Here is a 19,069-nt window from a genome sequence, read left to right on the forward strand (position 1 = left end):
GATCTGTGCCTCGACACAATCCTGTCTCTGAGCTCTACGGACAATTCCTTCGACCTCAGCTTGGTTTTTGCTCTGACATGCACTGTCAACTGTGCGACCTTATATAGACAGGTGTGTGCCTTTCCAAATAATTTCAAATCAATTGAATGTAGAAGTTGTAGAAACATCTCAAGTATGATCAATGGAAACTCAATTTCGAGTCTCATAGCAAAGGGTCTGAATAGTTTTGTAAATAAGGTATTTCAGTTTTTCAATTTCTAAAAACCTGTTTTCACTTTGTTGTTATGTGGTAATGTGTGTAGATTGATGAGGATTTTATTGTATTTTAGAATAGGGCTGTAGCATAACAAAATGTGGAAAAAGGGAAGGGGTCTGAATACTTTCCGAATGCACTGTAGGTAGTAGTTCAATATGACCAACGAGACCTAGGTTCAAATACTATTTTTAAATATTTCAAATACTTTAGCTGTGCTTGATTGAGCTTACCTGCTGCAATGGAACCAATAGAAAGGTCCCCAAAATACAAACAAATACAAAGGAATATCATCTGATATATTTGAAATACATTTAGGACAAGTTTACCGGACAAAGATTGCGCTTATTCCTCGACTAAAAAGGACTTTCAATTATGAATCGCCATTGAACATGCTTCTAATTCTTAGTCAAGGACTAGGTATCTGTGCCAGGGAAACTGATCCTTAAAGTATACTATTGTTCTGCGATAGAACGTTTTAAGTGATATTGAAGTGTTTAAATCAACAAGCGGTAAAAGAACATCACCTTTACATAGACAAATATGTCTTCTCTTTTGATGGTTCCATCTGCAAATTTCTCTCATGGCTTGACCTACTTTGTGCTCGTTGAAATACATCAAAGCCTCATCAGTGTCTGTATCCCATATCTATTGTATCCTTCACACAGTTTAACTCTGTGCCTCTGGGTGACTGTCAAAAAACATAGTTAACATACTGAATTTACAAGGAAAAAACAATGATCAAGTTGATTTATATGTTGAATCCAGGGACATTATCTAGGGCCTTCTCTGTTTATAACTAGTAATAGTTAATAATTAATGATGTGCAAAGTATTCATGCTGGAGTTTCTCTTTGTCAAATAGTTTTCTCCCATGCACAGGGAGCATGCGCATCCTAAACATGCAAGACACTATAATAATAAAGTAAGTCAAATCAAATCATGCTCTTGGTGCTCTTTAAAAAAAAATAGGTTTCTCTTACCGTCCGTGGACCTCCATAAGTCCCTAGCCCCAAGAGGGGAATCTGGTTCCCATCACTGAGAAAATCACTGTGGTTCTCAGCATTAGGTTCATCTCTGAGTCTGTCTGTCTGGACCAATGATGTATATAAAGCCTGGATTGCTGATGCTATGTTTTGGCCAATGAAAGGCTTTGAAGCCACCGGTCGGCCATATTGGCACACAGCAGACCTCCAAAGGAATGAATGGAATTCTACAGTATTTCAATCAAATATTTCAAGGCTTAAATTACAGTCGTGGCCAAAAGTTTTGAGAATGACACAAATATTAATTTACACAAAGTCTGCTGCCTCAGTTTGAATGATGGCAATTTGCATATACTCCAGAATGTTATGAAGAGTGATCAGATGAATTGCAAATAATTGCAAAGTCCCTCTTTGCCATGCAAATTAACTGAATCCCCAAAAAACATTTCCACTGCATTTCAGCCCTGCCACAAAAGGACCAGCTGACATCATGTCAGTGATTCCCTCGTTAACACAAGTGTGAGTGTTGATGTGGACAAGGCTGGAGATCACTCTGTCATGCTGATTGAGTTTGAATAACAGACTGGAAGCTTCAAAAGAAGGGTGGTGCTTGGAATCATTGTTCTTCCTCTGTCAAACATGATTACCTGCAAGGAAACACGTGCCGTCATCATTGCTTTGCACAAAAAGAGCTTTGCAGGCAAGGGTATTGCTGCCAGTAATATTGCACCTAAATCAACCATTTATAGGATCATCAAGAACTTCAAGGAGAGCGGTTCAATTGTTGTGAAGAAGGCTTTAGGGCGCACACACAGTGAGGTGAAGACTTTTGGAAGAAGGGCAGCAAAGAAGCCACTTCTCTCCAGGAAAAACATCAGGGACAGACTGATATTCTGCAAAAGGTACAGGGATTGGACTGCTGAGGACTGGGGTAAAGACATTTTCTCTGATGAATCCCCTTTCCGATTGTTTGGGGCATCTGGAAAAAAGCTTGTCCGGAGAAGACAAGGTGAGTGCTACCATCAGTTCTGTGTCATGCCAACAGTAAAGCATCCTGAGACCATTCATGTGTGGGGTTGCTTCTCAGCCAAGAGAGTGGGCTCACTCACAATTTTGCCTAAGAACACAGCCATGAATAAAGAATGGTACCAACACATCCTCCGAGAGCAACTTCTCCCAACCATCAAGGACCAGTTTGGTGACGAACAATGCCTTTTCCAGCATGATGGAGCATCTTGCCATAAGGCAAAAGTGATAACTAAGTGGCTATGGGAACAAAACATCGATATTTTGGGTCCATGGCCAGGAAACTCCCCAGACCTTAATCCCATTGAGAACTTGTGGTCAATCCTCAAGAGGCAGTTGGACAACCAAAACCCACAAATTCTGACAAACTCCAAGTATTGATTATGCAAGAATGGGCTGCCATCAGTCAAGATGTGGCCCAGAAGTTAATTGACAGCATGCCAGGGCGGATTGCAGAGGTCTTGAAAAAGAAGGGTCAACACAGCAAAAATTGACTCTTTGCATCAACTTCATGTAATTGTTAATAAAAGCATTTGACACTTATGAAATGCTTGTAATTATACTTCAGTATTCCATAGTAACATCTGACAAAAATATCTAATGACACCAAATCAGCAAACTTTGTGTAAATTAATATTTGCGTCATTCTCAAAACTTTTGGCCACGACTGTACATGTATTGCATTATTTTTGTTGTTGTAGTGGGGACAGTAACTTTAGTAATAAAAAATAAATATTTTATATATTTTTATGTTTAGCTCACATAATATAATTTAAAAGTATGCATTAAAGTGTCTGTAATAGAATAAATGTGTCACCTTCACTCAGATATCGTATTAAAAACTGCAAATATTTCTCTCCACCCTATGGCAAAATGTATAGAATTGCAGGAAATTAACTATAAAACTTAGGGGCTGCTAGAGTGTGTGTGTGTGTGGGGTGGGGTGGGGGGCACCAAAAGGCCCCACCAAAAGGCTAGGGCTGGCTCTGACTGCATGTGTAGGTATGGATGTGGGTAACCAGACCTGCAAGCTACTGCGGCCACTCATGATGAGTTGTATTTCTTGGGCGGGACTCTCAGTTCTCCTTTTATCTATAAAAGGGCACAGGAGCAAGCTGGTTTGCAACACATGGTGATACTCCCAAGAACAGGAGATTATAATAGGACAGTTTCACAAGGTTAGTCACTTACTTACTCAGTTATGTGGACACATACAATTAAAATTTCCCTTTACACCCCCACCCCTATCAAAGTTGCCCATCCCTGGTCTCTGGACTATGGGAGAGGTGAGGCTGGGGCTTACCTATCTAGGAAACGTAATGGCTGATGTATTATCTACTGAGATTACCTTTAATCCAGAATGCAAAATGACCCGCCTAGTTCTCTGCTCTCTGTGTCACTCAGTGCAAAAGGACATGCCTAGTGCTCTGCTCTCTGTGCCACTCAGAGCAAAATGACCCACCTAGTGCTCTGCTCTCTGTGTCACTCAGAGCAAAATTACCCGCCTAGTGCTCTGCTCTCTGTGTCACTCAGAGCAAAATGACCCGCCTAGTGCTCTGCTCTCTGTCACTCAGAGCAAAATGACCCGCCTAGTGTTCTGCTCTCTGTGTCACTCAGTGCTCTGCTCTCTGAGAAAAACGGACTAGAAAACCCACAAAGTAGGGTGAATGATGACATAGTACACTTTTGGTTATTCAACTAAAGGCCTGCACATACTGTACGATTTTAGCCGCCTTATGCCACGATTTTGCAGTTTCAGGAAAAATGGCCACATTGTCGGAAACGATTGTCGGATGTCTTGGTTCATTCAGTGTGACAGGGTCTAGGTCTGCCGATAAAGTACCACTACATGCGGTCGTATGCTCTGACAAAGGCTCTGATAAAGTTCTGGTAGTGTCAGACATTTGGAGCCTTTATCGTGTAACGTGGCTGGTGTTATGAGCCGATCCCGTTGACTGACCAATAGGAACAATATGATTATTGTGAATAGTCAGATTAATATAATAGTTGGCATGTCAAACATATGGTCCAATCCGGCCTGCGGGTGGTTTGAGTAAAAAAAACAAAAAATTGATGTTGAGGAAATACAGGTATAACAAATATTCAGTGCGGCCCCATGGACCTTGTTGAAGACCAAATGGACCCGCCGGGGCAAAATGAGTTCAACACCACTGCTCATGCTTTGCAAGAAGAACGATTTACCTAAAACTCTTGTTTACATGACACATCTGAAATTAGGTTACCTGATGGGAATTTGATAAATGCACAAAATCGCCAATCAAAATAACCATTCCACCACAGCGATTATGTTATTTTTGGGAAGCCTATTTGATTCTAAATTCAGACATATAAAGATTGTACGTGAAAACTATTTCTAAGATGCATACTGTCAGCTTTTCCAAACTCACATCATTTGTACATAAGCATAGGAGGCTTGTGCTGCTGGTGCTAGCAGAGATCATATACACATCTGCACCTCTGCAGTTTGACTCTGTTGGCTGATGTATGGTGCCTTCAGAAAGTATTCACACCCCTTTACTTTTTACACATTTTGTTGTTACAGCTTGAATTTAAAATCGATTACATTTAGGTTTTGTTTCACTGATCAACACACAATACAATAGTGGAATTTTGTTTGTAAAAATATATATATATATTCATATGACCCATGCTGAGTGACACATATGAAGACACTCTAGCTAGCCTCACAAGCCAATTGCAGATTTCAATGACAAAACTGAAACAAAGCATACAATCTGGCCAGGTTGATATCAAGATTTGAATTTGGTAAAAGCGCACAGGGTGTCATGCAATAATTGTAAAAGACTGAATCAGATGTACAGTGTCGGAAGGCCTTTAAGCTAGACTCAGCTAAATGACGGTGCTGCCACAAGCAGAAACGCGGATATTGAGTTGAGCGAGATGCAAAGACTGAGCTCTCACACAGTATCTGCGCATGTGCACAGGTTCCCTTCACGCACCAAAACAGCAGAGCAGTTGAGCCTCACGCTCTTAGTTATTGCAGAAATTGACCCACTATGCTGTTTACTTTCTGCAACCTTTAAAATACAATCACAGTATGGAATAAACATTTGCAGTTGAGGGTGATTCGCTCAATATTATTATATTTTCATTTGTATTTACATTTTAATGTGCAATGTCCCAGGGACATCATACATGTACAGTGTCTCCTATGACCAATATAAAAACAAAAGACCCTCCCACATATGAACGGTCTCCATTGTCTTCCGTCAGATGGCGTCATTCTAACGCGACACGTCATCAGTGCAGACGGCGGTTGCGCTATCAGACGCGAGACAATGGTTTAGAAATTCTGTGATGGATCTGTCCCTAAATTTGATTCAATTTATTGGAACAAGCGCGCGCTTGAAAGGAGCACACATTTCCCTCCTATCACAGGGCTTTACTGCACCTGACCCCACCCATCTCAGATACCGCAGCTTGCGCGCCGAGGAGCAGTCTGGGAGAAATATACAAGCATCTGGATTTGATTTAATTCATACGCGCTGTTGTGCAGTACTGTAGCCTGCAAACAATCATATAAATTGCTTATATATTTGTTGTGTGTTTGCAAACGAGGGATTTAATTCAGTTATAAATGCGTAGTGCTGCTGATGCTGAATATCTGAAAGCATTTGACAAAAAGGATCTCATCTGCACGCGGATGTTGACCAAAGAAGACATTGGAGTGTTCCGGAGGCAACACAACACCGACGAGAACGAAGGATGTCTAGACTAGTTATATTCTTTTGAATGGACATTTTTGGGAATAGCTGCATGTTTGGATAGCTCACTGTCAGGTGACATAGATAAACAGGGGTTGTTCTTTATCTGTTGTTTTAATAAAAGTGAAGCAGCGATGGATGAAGGTGCAGAGTCCGATGATGCTGTCATTATTGTGGAGAACGAAGCAGAGAGCATGCCAGTTCAGGAGAACACGAACGCCTGCAACGAGCGGACAGGCACCTTGAATTTTCTGGACACTTGTCCCGTGTGTCATTTAAACTTTCACAGTCGAGAACCAAAACTTCTGCCATGTCTCCACTCTTTTTGTAAGAAGTGTTTGCCGTCGGCTTCCAGGAATTTGGCCATGCCAGACACTAACAGCTCGACGAAACCACGTGAGCTGCTCATGTTTACAAACTATAGATACGCGAGACAGTGCATCCCAATGACTGTATAAGGGGAGGTGCATCCGGGTGTGTAAAATTGCAGTCTGTGCAAGATAGGATGCTATCGTGTGATTTGCAATTGTCTGTGATGTATTTAAAACAATGAAACTGTATTGGAAGTCATTGCATCTACCAAGAGGAATTTAATGCACAGATTACAATTTCAGACATGTGTTTAGTGGGGTTTGAGGGAGGGAGTCTTATCTCATGTTCTTGTGCATTCTTGGAGATATTTAATCATTTCAGTTGTGTGTGCAACTTCATTCAATATGTATGCATGTTGTGTTTGTCTGCCCATCTTCCCATTTACAGTGAATGTGATTCGCTGTCCGGTGTGCAGACAGGAGTGTATGGAGGTGGACGTGATGGAGAACTTCTTTGTGAGGGACTCAGTGGAGGCTTCCAGCAGCACCGTGGAGAGGACTGTTCAGGTGGGTGGAAATACTGGTCAATGTAATTTACTGCTGGATTGTACATATGGATAACCCAAGCAAAGCTTGTTCAGCAGCCTGGATCTCTGTTATTTACCAAGCCATTTCACCAAGATGCCGGGTGTTTTTCAGCTTAGTAGCCCATGAGCATTATACAGATGTAAAGCTGAAGCTTGGCATTATCTCCAACATCAATGTGGGGCGGCAGCGTAGCCTAGTGGTTAGAGCGTTGGACTAGTAACCGGAAGGTTGCGAGTTCAAACCCCCGAGCTGACAAGGTACAAATCTGTCGTTCTGCCCCTGAACAGGCAGTTAACCCACTGTTCCCAGGCCGTCATTGAAAATAAGAATTTGTTCTTAACTGACTTTAAATAAAGGTTAAATATATATATATATTTTAATGTCATTACCACAGACACACAGTTTTTGGCACATTTCAGGCTCTAAATTCTAACGTTTACTTTCTAACTGATATTCTCTCTCCTGAGGCATAATAAGTTCAAATTCACATTTGACTTAACTTTCGTGGAAAGTAATATGACTGACTGGTCCCTCTACCTGTCTGCCAGTAGCTATGTATGTGTCTGACTGGTCTGTATACCTGTCTCTCTGTTGATGTTTGTCTGACTGAACTCTCTTCCCTGTCCATAGCTATGTATGAGTTGTGAGGACAACACAGAGACTACAGGTTTCTGTGTGGACTGTGTGGAGTTCATGTGTGCCACCTGCGTGGAGGCCCACCAGAGGGTCAAGTTCACCAAAGACCACACCATCAGACAGAAGGGGGATGTATCTCAAGGTGCAGTACAGCTTCCAGTCTGACTGAGGCAGCAACGATTGTCAAGGAAATACCTACAGTACAACAAGCAGAAGCCCTATTTACATTATATTCTTGTTGATTCAGTGAAAATAATGCTCACATCCTCCTACACAGTACAGAAAGCCTGAGAGAAAATGCATACCTGTACTGTATCTGACAGATTGGAATTGGTTACAGTAAGATTAACTTCTGGCTTTTAAATGCTTTCCTATTGGTTTTCCAGAGTATGTGGGTGTTTCCACTCATAGGCCAGTGTTCTGTGAAGTCCACAAGCAGGAGCCCCTGAAGCTGTTCTGTGAAACCTGTGATCTACCAACCTGTCGAGACTGTCAGCTACTCAAGCACAAGGACCACAAGTACTGAATACTGATGTGCCACTATTGATTTAAAAAATATATATCTAAAAGCGAAATCTGCTATTTAAATAAATATTGATTTATATATCAATTAATTAATTAATTTATAGTGACTAAAGCTGTCCTTTATTAGAGTGGATTTGAATGATTTTGTAACAATTAAATAACTAACTATGATATGTTACTTAGTTACCAGTTTCTGGAGGATGCCTATAAGAATCACAAACATTACATGGAGGATATGAATCGTCAACTGCTGGAAAAAAAGAAGATCATTGAAGATGTGTCAAACTCCATAAACAATGGGTAAACAATGCATCTTCTTTAGCATCTAGGAATCTCTATGCTTGCTGTATACATGTACACGATGTATAGTGAAATGTGAACACTATGTCCTTCCATCGTGCATCCAAATACGTTTTCTGTTTAGTAAGATGAATTTGTTCATGTCTGTTGTCTTTCATGTTTGTCAGACTCCTTCAAGTTGATGAGAACCGCATATCAGTTCACAATGAAATCAAGAAGTCCATCTGTAGTCTGATACTAGAGATCAACAGAAAGGGAAAGATTCTTGTCAATCAGCTTGAGGTACAGTATGATCACAATCACATCTCTAACATTAGGATGATTCTGTTTATTCTCACGTTTCCATAGCTATTCCGACTCTAGGATTTGTCAGGTTTCTTTGTATTCATTATGAGTGCAGAGAGCAGGAGGAAATGGCAAGGCCTACAAATGTTTTGATTGTCATGTGCCCTAGTCATGACAGGAGCTTACCCTGAAGGCAGTGTTACAATGCCACATATTCTGGGAAAAGGCTATACGGATACTCCTGACCTGCAAAACAATATTTAATTCCAGAATTGTTTAAAATTAGGTTAGGGTTTGGTTAAAGTAGGGGTCAGTTTTAGATTTTGGTTAGTTGTTTTAGAGGTCAGGAGTGTCCTTATAGCCTCTCTCCAGATTCTGACTTCTCCATCTATTTCCTATCCCCCGAAGGGCCTGACAAAGGATCATGAGAGCGGTCTGAAGAAGCAGAAGGAGGATATTGGCTATCTGTCCAGACACCTGGATCACGTGATCAACTTCACAAAATGGGCGACAGCTAGGAACGGCGGCACAGCTCTCCTGTACTGCAAACGTTTGGTAAGACCTCCCTCCCAGACTCTCCCTCGGTCCACTGACTCCCAGGCATCCCCTATCCCTAAAGCCAGACAGGAGCCCATGGTGTAAAGCATAGATGAAATGCAGAACATATGCCTTGTGTTTTCTCAGTTTCTCCAAATTATTAATAACATCCCTTCTGCTGCAGATTCTGTTTCAGATCGGAAACCTCCTGCGGGCTAAATGCAATACCTCGTTTGTACCGCAGAGCACTGTGCGTTTCCAGTGTCGGTCAGGCTTCTGGTCTTCAAATGTCGATCTGGGTAAGAGAGAAAGCACAATGAGAGTGGCTACACTGATATCTTACAATTCTATTTCATTGAAAAATTTAAAATAGTGTTTTATGTTGGCGGAGAAAATGATCTGTTGGACAAGGAGTAGTAGTTATTCTTGTAGTGGTTTTAAATTAGCAGTTGCAGTTTGCACTAATTGAGGTTGTAGCATTGTAATAATCTTAGTTATACTGGATGTGTTTGGTATGGTGCAGTTTGTTTCTGAAATAAAAGATCTGTACCAGGTCAGTGTATTACCTCTTCCGTTATGCTGAAGCCGTCTCTCTTCCTGTTCCCTCAGGCTCATTAGTGGTGGAGAATGTCCCAGGCCCCCAGCTGGGCAGCTTCCAGGGCATCCCTCATCAACTCCCCCATCCTGGGCAGGGCCCCTCAGGCTCCCCCAACAGCCTGCCCCCAGGCCTCTCCCAGCCCCGCCTGGCCCCCCACAACCACAACACCCTGGCTCAGCTCCAGATGCAGGTGGAGAAACTAGCCCAACAGCCTCACTGGCAGCCCCAGACCCCACCCTGGGCCTGGTACCAGAGCATGCGGCTCCAGAGACCCCCTCCAGGGCCCCTCCAGGGTGGCTCTCCCTCCCAGAGTCTCCCCCCCATGCCCCAGCAGGGCCGGAGGTTCATTGCCCCCCCTGCAATCCATCTCAGTCCCACCAGCACCCTGCCAAGTCCTGGATATCCTCCCCAGGTGGGAAAGAGTGTGCACGCTCGTGTGTGTGTGTGTGTGTCAGTTTGATTGACAGGGATTCTTAACAGGCGCAGACAGTGGATGACGTCTTCCCAAATGGAGCAGACAGCCTTCACATCCTGGGCAATTTATGTCTTGACTTGTCAAGATCATTTTGAGTCATAAGGTACCATTAAAAAAAAAACTACATGTATAGAAAAAAATAGTCTAAATCTCAGTGCAGCTGCTCACGTGTGATACAGAACAGACCCAAAGCCTCCAGAGATGATGATAGATATGTATGGTCTACAGTGTTTAGTCTGAGGCTGTTTTACACGAGCTCTAAAATACAGGCAGATCAAGAGGACAATCCACTGGCCTGTAGATTTCAGACAAGAGTTGCGTCACGGCTGATGTGAACAAGCTGTTGAGGTGGAGCCTGGAAGCACTGTTCTTTTTAACAGCCACGTTATAGATCATTAATACGCTAGGCCTTGTGTTCAGTTTGACTTTATAATGTGTCATCACTGTTTTGAATTATATACAGTTTCAGGAGGGAATGGTTGGTCAGGGCAATGTCTAGTCTCATTATTTCATGAGTACATTTCTGACAAAACAGTGTATAACATCTTTAGTTATATAACCCCTTATCATATTGTCTGTGGAACTCAAAATTCAAGTTTCTATGCATTTTTCCCCTGATGTAAAAACTGTTCGCCATTGACTGTTGAACCTGCATGCTTGGATCTAGACCAAACAAAGAAGGCCGTTTCAAAAGAAAGTGCTTAAGTAAAGCATTCTGGAACATTTACAAGTGGCTTGTTTGTGTTCTGTCTTCTGTTTTGCTCTGTGCTGTGTTAAGCCAGGGGCTCCTATCCTAGACATAACCTATCACAGGCTACTTTCCCAGACAAAACCAATTACAGACTGACGATACAGCATTTAATATGTCTGTTACTACCATTGACTCATAAGAATAGATATGACATTGATTGTTGATGGCATAGCTCTGTCTGACTCTGTCTCCAACTGTCTGTCTGTCTCTCTCACTCACAGGCTGTCCAATCACTGAGAGGCCTGGTGAGCAGCCCCAGCAGCTATGCACTCAAACACATGGACATATTCAACCCAATGCCTCACTTCTCCCACAATGCACCACTGTCTAGCAACGGCAGCCTCAGTTCTCCTCACTTGCGACAGCAACAGGTACATACAGCTGCGCTCAAATAAACAGGCACCCTTGCACTTCACAATGGAGTGTAATGGAGCAGAATGTTCTGTTTTCTCTCTTCAAAACGGAGTTGAATGGCTATTTTCTACCCTGTAGGCACCTGCCACTTACCACAGGTGATATAAATTCACACAATAAAGGACAATCACCTGCCTCCAACCAATCCATTTGAATTCTGAATCATTTAGTCCAGGCAATAAAATAAAAACTTTGAATTGAAAAATCTAAAAGCCAGTTTAGATACTTTTTGGGGGGGCCCTGTGCAGGTGAAAATCAAAAATATACATGTGAAGTACACTAAACATTTTCTAAACGTCAACTTATTTAAGATGAAATAGTGACTCGTGCAAGGGTGGCAGTATACTTCATCACAACTGTAGCTCTATTTCACATCCACATATCACTCTGTAGCATGATGTTGTTCAGAATCAGATTGTTAGCAGCTTAATTGATGTTGTGAAACCTTTTAGATGGAGTCTGCATATCACAACAAGCACCCTGGAGGCCCTGTCCAGATAATAAGACCCAACTTCCCTCAGACCCTACCAGCTTCCCTCCCATACAGAACTGGTATGTATTGGTGTTGTGTACTACTCTACTAATACTACACAACAAAATATAAGAAAACAAATCCAATGCTTCGTGTATATATGACCAGGGATCGAAGTTCAGGATTTTGGACAGTGTCCAGCCAGGCTAGTAGACGTCAATGTTTACTAGCCCGGGTTCAAAATCTGTTCTATGGCATATTTGAAAATACAAAACATCAGTCAGCAGGCTAGATTGGCACATTTTCTACTAGCCCGGTCTGAAAAGTACTAGTCACGGTCAAGCAGGCTAGATTAATTTCCATCCCCGTAAAATGTATGAGGAATACAATTTATCTTCCTTTAGCACAAGGACACCATCATGCAGGACTAACTGCTATATCCTGTGAAGAGAAACCAGGGTAAGATAATGATTTCACATTCTTTGTGAATTCTATACAGGCATGACGTTTTGATATATAAAAATAAATCTTTATATTTCTCTTTCTCTCACCTTCCTTCTGATTGGCTGATTGAAGGACTGTTTCCTGGAAACCTCTGGAGACACAGCAGAAGGCATATGGAGCTGGGGGATCAGCTGCCAAGAGGAGACGAAGGGCATCGCCTGGACCCATCATCATCATCAAAGATGAGCCAGAGGACGACATCAGCTGTGTAAGAGGACGGATGGACTGGAAATAGACAAATGTTCATAACTGATCATTACAATGTTATAATAATGATTACATGTACATCCTATTGCATGTTACTTGAAATGGTATGGGTGATTTATTTGTCTTTGAGCCACAGTATTTATAGATGGTAACAGCACAGTAATGATATACTGTGATGTCGTAATAGTGTTCAATACCAGGATTGCTGTTGGGTGGTCCCTGAGAGGTCACTGATCTGTTTTTGAGTGTTCTGTTAAGTAAGTGTGTTTGTGTGTGTTTCAGGTACAGGGTAACCTGAGAGCCAACCTCCCAGACAGTAGCACGGGGGTCCAGGCCCAACCCTGTCAGCAAGATGGAGGGGAACCACAAGTCCAGATTTCTCGTCAGAGCACAGAGGAAAAGGCCCAGGCCCCACCACAGCCTCCAGGGCCTTCAGGGGACCTGAGTCAAGCCCCACAGCAGAGCCACTCTCTGGGGGCAGAGCAGCAGCTAGGCAGTCAGGTCCCAGCTCCAGAAGAGGACCCTAATGAGGATTGGTGTGCTGTGTGTCAGAATGGAGGAGAGCTGCTGCTGTGTTGTGACAAGTGTCCCAAAGTCTTCCACCTCTCTTGCCACATCCCCACCCTCTTCAGATTACCCAGGTACTATAGGCCCTAGGAGAGAGGTGGACAATCTTACCCTTGGTGGGCCTGAGTGGGTGCAGGCTTTTTCTCCATCCATGCAGAAACACACATGATTGTAAATACTATGGTAATTAGAATCAGGTGTGTTTCTGCTTGGTTGGAGCAAAAGCCTGCACTCACATCGGCCCTCACCGGGTCAGATTGCCTACTGTATCTAATGCACTGCCCTAAAATGGGATTAAATGAAATGGATCTATTGGTTTGCTGTCGTTTTTATTTCAGTGGGGAGTGGTTCTGCTCATTCTGCCGTGACCTGTCAGTGCCTGAGGTGGTGTATGACTGTGACATCAGCAGATTAGAGCCCAGAACAGTGAAGGAGGAACCAGACTCTGAGGGAGGATTCTGCCCTGTGGACAAACGGGTCAGTATTGTACTGTACTGTACTTGGCCTACCTGAGGTGTTTAAGGTGTTAGTTTTATCTTATTACAATACATCATCTCTGGGGTTGATATAATGTAAAGGTGTGTTGTATTTCTCTCTCTCTGCAGAAATGTGAGCGACTGTTGCTGAAGATGTACTGCAGTGAGCTCAGTGCTGACTTCCAGGAAGCTAGATCCCCCTTGGTGAGTGGAGAGGAATGCCCGATCCCAGGCTAGATCCCCCTTGGTGAGTGGAGAGGAATGCCCAATCCCAGGCTAGATCCCCCTTGGTGAGTGGAGAGACTAATGCCCAATCCCAGGCTAGATCCCCCTTGGTGAGTGGAGAGACTAATGCCCAATCCCAGGCTTGATCCCCCTTGGTGAGTGGAGAGACTAATGCCCAATCCCAGGCTGGATCCTCCTTGGTGAGTGGAGAGACTAATGCCCAATCCCAGGCTGGATCCTCCTTGGTGAGTGGAGAGACTAATGCCCAATCCCAGGCTGGATCCTCCTTGGTGAGTGGAGAGACTAATGCCCAATCCCAGGCTGGATCCTCCTTGGTGAGTGGAGAGACTAATGCCCAATCCCAGGCTGGATCCTCCTTGGTGAGTGGAGAGACTAATGCCCAATCCCAGGCTGGATCCTCCTTGGTGAGTGGAGAGACTAATGCCCAATCCCAGGCTGGATCCTCCTTGGTGAGTGGAGAGACTAATGCCCAATCCCAGGCTGGATCCTCCTTGGTGAGTGGAGAGACTAACGCTCAATCGCAAAAATTAACTCCTTACCTTTACGTCCATGTGGTGATAAACAGAATTTAATAGGTACAGATGAGGATCTTAATTTGATCACACTTTTGTTGCTAATAATTTCCCTGCACCGCATGAAATGCAGATGAGCTTTGATTTACATAAATTCACTGAAAACCCACACTTACATATGGTTATATTCACAGTATTCATGTACTTTTCATGTAGTCTACTTTTGGCCAGCTAATTACCTAACCACCTATCTATCAAGCAACATTATGGACTAAACTTTTAAATTGTGTTGCTGCAGGATTATTTTGCTGCGACAATTATAGGTCGAATTAAGATCCAACATCTGTAAAAACAATATGGTATTGGTATTGTAATATCTCCACCTTGCTCTTTGGCCTCTTATACCGATAAAAGTCTCTCAGTGCATAGGCTAGGAGGTACGCCCCCCCCCGGGGAATGTTTGTACAAAAACTGTGAGAAGCTCGTTTCTGGTGACTTTTTAAATAGGCACTCTACACCAAAATTATTTATGTTGACGCCATCTGAAATAGAATTTTCCCTTTTTTAAAGCATTAAAACCAGTTGCTCAACTAATGCAGCATAGTGGCTTTAAGTAAATCTGCTGAGTCAGTGTTTCCCATCTGCATTTACCTCATTGAAAACTCGAAAAGACATTGAATGCCTCAAATGCTACAAATATATGTTGTCACTGTGATCTTAAAAGCGTATCTGGGTAGAAATATGACAATATTTTTTGTAATCATATTTTTGTGGCGCTGCTAAATGAATATAGGAGAAACATTGACATTGGCTTACCATTACTGTACCAAATGATGTCTATGGATCAATATAGAGAGGTTATGAGGGGTCTGTTTTTGGATTGAATTGTCTCCTTGGTTTATCATCCACTGTATAGCCATAATGAGGGACATTGAGAGAAACACTTTTTGTTGTTTTGTATATTGTGATAGCCTCTGTCTTTTGCTGTAGATATTACCAGAGAACCAGGAGACCCAAAAGACACCGATGGTTCTGTCCATTGTGAAGAGCAAGCTGGAATCCAGGCAGAGCCCCTGCTACCAGACACCGTCTGAGTTTGTATCAGACATCCGACTCATCTTCAGGAACTGTGCAGCATTCAATGAGGTAGACTAGACAGCACTAACGTTTTCCAGAAGAGTCCTTTATCTTAGTTTACACAGATGTGTTAATTAAGCTCTTAATGTGTGTGGATGGACAGTTTTTACAATGTTTGTCATTTACATGTTAGTTTTAGCAGATGCTCTTATCCAGAATTAGTTACAGTCAGTGCATTCAACTAAGGTAGGTAAAACAACCACATACATCTTGTCTCTTTCCTCCCATGCCAGGCTGACACTGAGGTTGCCACTGCAGGGAGAAACCTGGAGAGGTTCTTTGAGGAGCAGTTGAAGTTCCTCTACCCTGAACGGATTTTTCCAAAGGTCAAGTCCGAGGTCATCAGTTCTGTGACCCCTCCCGTCTCTCCTCCCCCTCCCACAACCCCTGATGAGGAGAGCTCCCAGCATGCAAAGCATCAGCGCAGGTGCTCTGAGACCCAGGAGTTGTGTACTCCTGCTCAGCTAAGCTCACCAAAGGGAGAGGAAGAGGCCGTATAAGCGTGCACATCGTCGTCTCATCAACTTGTATCAGTCAATAACACTGCCAGTACTAGCCTATACTAGTAATTCATCTGATTCTCTGAGAAAGTCTGATTTTCTAAATGTGCCAAAATAATGTTCTGTGATCGAATCATTTTGGGGAATAGGAACTGTTACAAGGTTAATAAAGTGAAAACACATCAAAGGTATCAAACCAGCCTGATAAAACAGAAGACTATTTCAGTTGTTATTGCAAGACTGTATGAAGTGTTAGTTTCATGAACATGTCAGCTGTGCGAGGTCTAGTTGTTCAGGCCTACGGTAGCCTTGACTCTAGTTTACAGTGTGATGGCTGGTAGCATGACACGAGGCCTACTTTATTAATCGCAACAATAGAACTTCATCTTTGTTCCCTCATTGTTTTGTCATTGAGCCATTCAATGTGTCATGTATTTATATTTGACATTGTTGTAGTGGTTTTTATGCAGTGTATGTAAATATTTACAATGATCATTAACTTAAACCAGGCAAGTAAATCTTCAACAAAATGCAGTCCCAAATAACCTCATTTGCTATGTTTTCTCATGACTTCATACCATCGCTACTTATGAAAACCCAAATATTGTGTCAATAAAAAAGACTTCTTGCATGCAAGTTTACTTGCAGCTGTTTACAGGGTAAAATAAACAACATCCAATATCTTACCTTATGATTCTTATTGCTGTTTGGGGTCTGTGTGGTATTCATTCAGCATTTACAGTAAGACATGTTTTATAGGGTGAGGAAATGTCTATCACAGTTGGAATAGTTAAATAATAGCTCATCCTCTTTAAGTTTACTAGTAATTCATCATGACATGGGGCCCCAAAGGGCAGGTCCAGATAACCAACAGTACTGTACATGTTAGTGGCCTGATGCTGGGTGACATGGAGAGTGTAAGACAAGTCTGGTTGTGGTTCAAAAGAACTTCAGTGCCCTCTAGAAGATTAGCACCATTTAAAAGTGACCTCAGCCACTCTAATTTCCTCTACCTAAGAGATCTGAGTTTGTCCTGAGCTGCTGTTTCTCGTTAAAGGGTGAAAAGGAGAGGGGAGGGGAAAGTGGTGTGTGTGTGTGACCTCTGGTCTCTTGGCCCTCCCACCCCTACCGGAGGGCAGCTCCCACGCAGCCCAGTCAAAGCTCCCAATGTTGGAACAAGCTTCCCCATAATGTCAGGACAGTGGAGTCCCTGCTCATCTTCCGAAAACGTATGAAACCCTACCTGTTTGAATAGTATCTCAAAGAAATCCCACTGATCTGGGTTTGAGTCTGGTCCTCATCACAAGGCATCCTCTTGGGCCTTTTATGGCCATATCTTTACACTGGTCCTGTGATCCTACCCCCACCACCCCACACACATGAACCCAGAGAGGAGATAAGGAGATATACCAGCAGTATAAGTGTTACCTTCTGGTTGATATCTAAAGATGAATTGAGTTTGTGCTCTACTTTCCTGAGTGATGTGAATTCAGTCTGTGGAAACGTGATACTCTTATTGTGTAACAGTGCACCATAAACTTGCCTCTATATTTTGCCACTGCTGTCTAAGATTCTTGTTTAGAACTAATTGTTCTACAAGACGACAGTACCCCCCCCCCCCCCCCACCAAAAAAAGGTTGCCAGGATGCACTTAGTTGACACTTCCAACTCTCCTCATTTCAGCAAGGGTACAGAGAATTTCGATGGTAACTAGCCTTAGCAGCACAGGGAGGCCCATCCAGAAGAGTGCTAGTATTAGCCATGCATGGCCACTCGAGATGTTTCTAGAGGGGCTGTGTGATGTGGTGTGTGTGAGGGGGAGGGGGGACACACATGGCTCTGATTAGATGATTGTTTACTCTTGGCTCTCTCACCATGCATACCCAACGCCAGATGACTGATTGAATTTGCAGAAAGACTTAGTTTGGTATAAAAGGTTTATAATGCCATCTATCAATTATTTACCTCCTTGCAAATTTTGGCACATGGCAGAGGGTGTGTGTATGTTCGCGCGCACGCACGCGCGTGTGAGTAGCTTTCAAAGGGATTGTGCCCTCTAACAGTTTGAGAAACCTAATGAGTGGTTAATCAAGTGCCCATGGCAAGCTGTCCAGAGGCATTATGTGGAAAATAAAATAATTAGTCATTCAGAAAATGTGTGGTGAACACACTTATAAAAAGCCTCTGCCGCAATTACATGTTATGATTTTTAGCGTGTAAACTAATCAACTAATCATTTAACGCATTTTCCCCCTTATAAGCTAATTGGCAATCCATGCATTGAGTTAACCACATTTACGCAACACTTGGCTGTTATAGAACAGTAGGCTAACACTGGCAGTTCAGATCGAGAGGAAATGGTCCATATACAGTATCTCTTCCACTTGGTGAAAAAGAAACCCCACGTCTGTGACAGTCTGAGGATGAAAAAACATACGCTTCAATGAAATCAATCATTTTCCTGAGGAACAATTTTGTCAACCTCCAATATCAAGTATGTCTGCGGAGGAGTATGGTCGTGGAGGAGTATGGTCGTAAATGTTGCAAAATATGGAATATGCATTAGATCAAAAAAAGTATACAAAAAAATAAACATACAAATTCTAAAGATTTTATGTATTGCAGTCTGGAAATGGCCACAACATATTTTTTTAGATAACCAGAGAATCTCTAAGGAGTGGAGTCCAGGTCTTAAGTAATCAGTGTGATCATTCTGCCACAGACAGACGTCTGAATGAAAGTTAATCAATGTCGCCATTACGTGTCGTATTCTTCAGTCAGAAGAAGAAAATGATATTTAGGGCTACTTTAAATCTGTCAGTAGGCCTAGATAATGGAAGTCATTAAAACGACTTGAATTAAATGTAATTGTGTCATATAAGAACCTGGTAGTTAATAAGAGGAAGTATAATAATGTAATGTCAAAATCAATACACTCCATTTAAGGTTTCTGAACTTTTGATTTAAAAATGTTTTACTCGTCACTTGCGATGGCCCCCGCCCGCCCCTCTGAGCGAG

General features: G+C 42.6%; 1 protein-coding gene across 2 annotated transcripts; it reads left to right on the forward strand.

Annotated features, from left to right (window-relative positions):
- Positions 1–5,549: 5,549 nt before the first annotated feature.
- LOC109897818 (E3 ubiquitin-protein ligase TRIM33) lies at positions 5,550–16,737 on the forward strand. 2 transcript variants are annotated; one of them, XM_031833215.1, is made up of 18 exons: positions 5,550–6,406; positions 6,770–6,888; positions 7,540–7,687; positions 7,932–8,064; positions 8,254–8,370; positions 8,538–8,652; positions 9,064–9,210; positions 9,377–9,491; positions 9,802–10,202; positions 11,238–11,261; positions 11,883–11,982; positions 12,307–12,361; positions 12,479–12,614; positions 12,896–13,254; positions 13,519–13,657; positions 13,786–13,860; positions 15,405–15,560; positions 15,785–16,737. In XM_031833215.1, exons 1-18 carry the CDS (start codon positions 6,145–6,147, stop codon positions 16,049–16,051), a joined length of 2,868 nt encoding a protein of 955 aa, XP_031689075.1. In that variant the 5' UTR covers positions 5,550–6,144; the 3' UTR covers positions 16,052–16,737. The 2 variants fall into 2 exon arrangements, with proteins under 2 accessions (XP_031689075.1, XP_020348001.1); XM_020492412.2 differs by having other exon boundaries at positions 5,551–6,406; positions 11,238–11,387.
- The last annotated feature ends 2,332 nt before the right edge of the window (positions 16,738–19,069 follow it).

Source organism: Oncorhynchus kisutch, linkage group LG10 (assembly GCF_002021735.2).
Source record: "Oncorhynchus kisutch isolate 150728-3 linkage group LG10, Okis_V2, whole genome shotgun sequence".
NCBI classification, from domain to species: domain Eukaryota; kingdom Metazoa; phylum Chordata; class Actinopteri; order Salmoniformes; family Salmonidae; genus Oncorhynchus; species Oncorhynchus kisutch.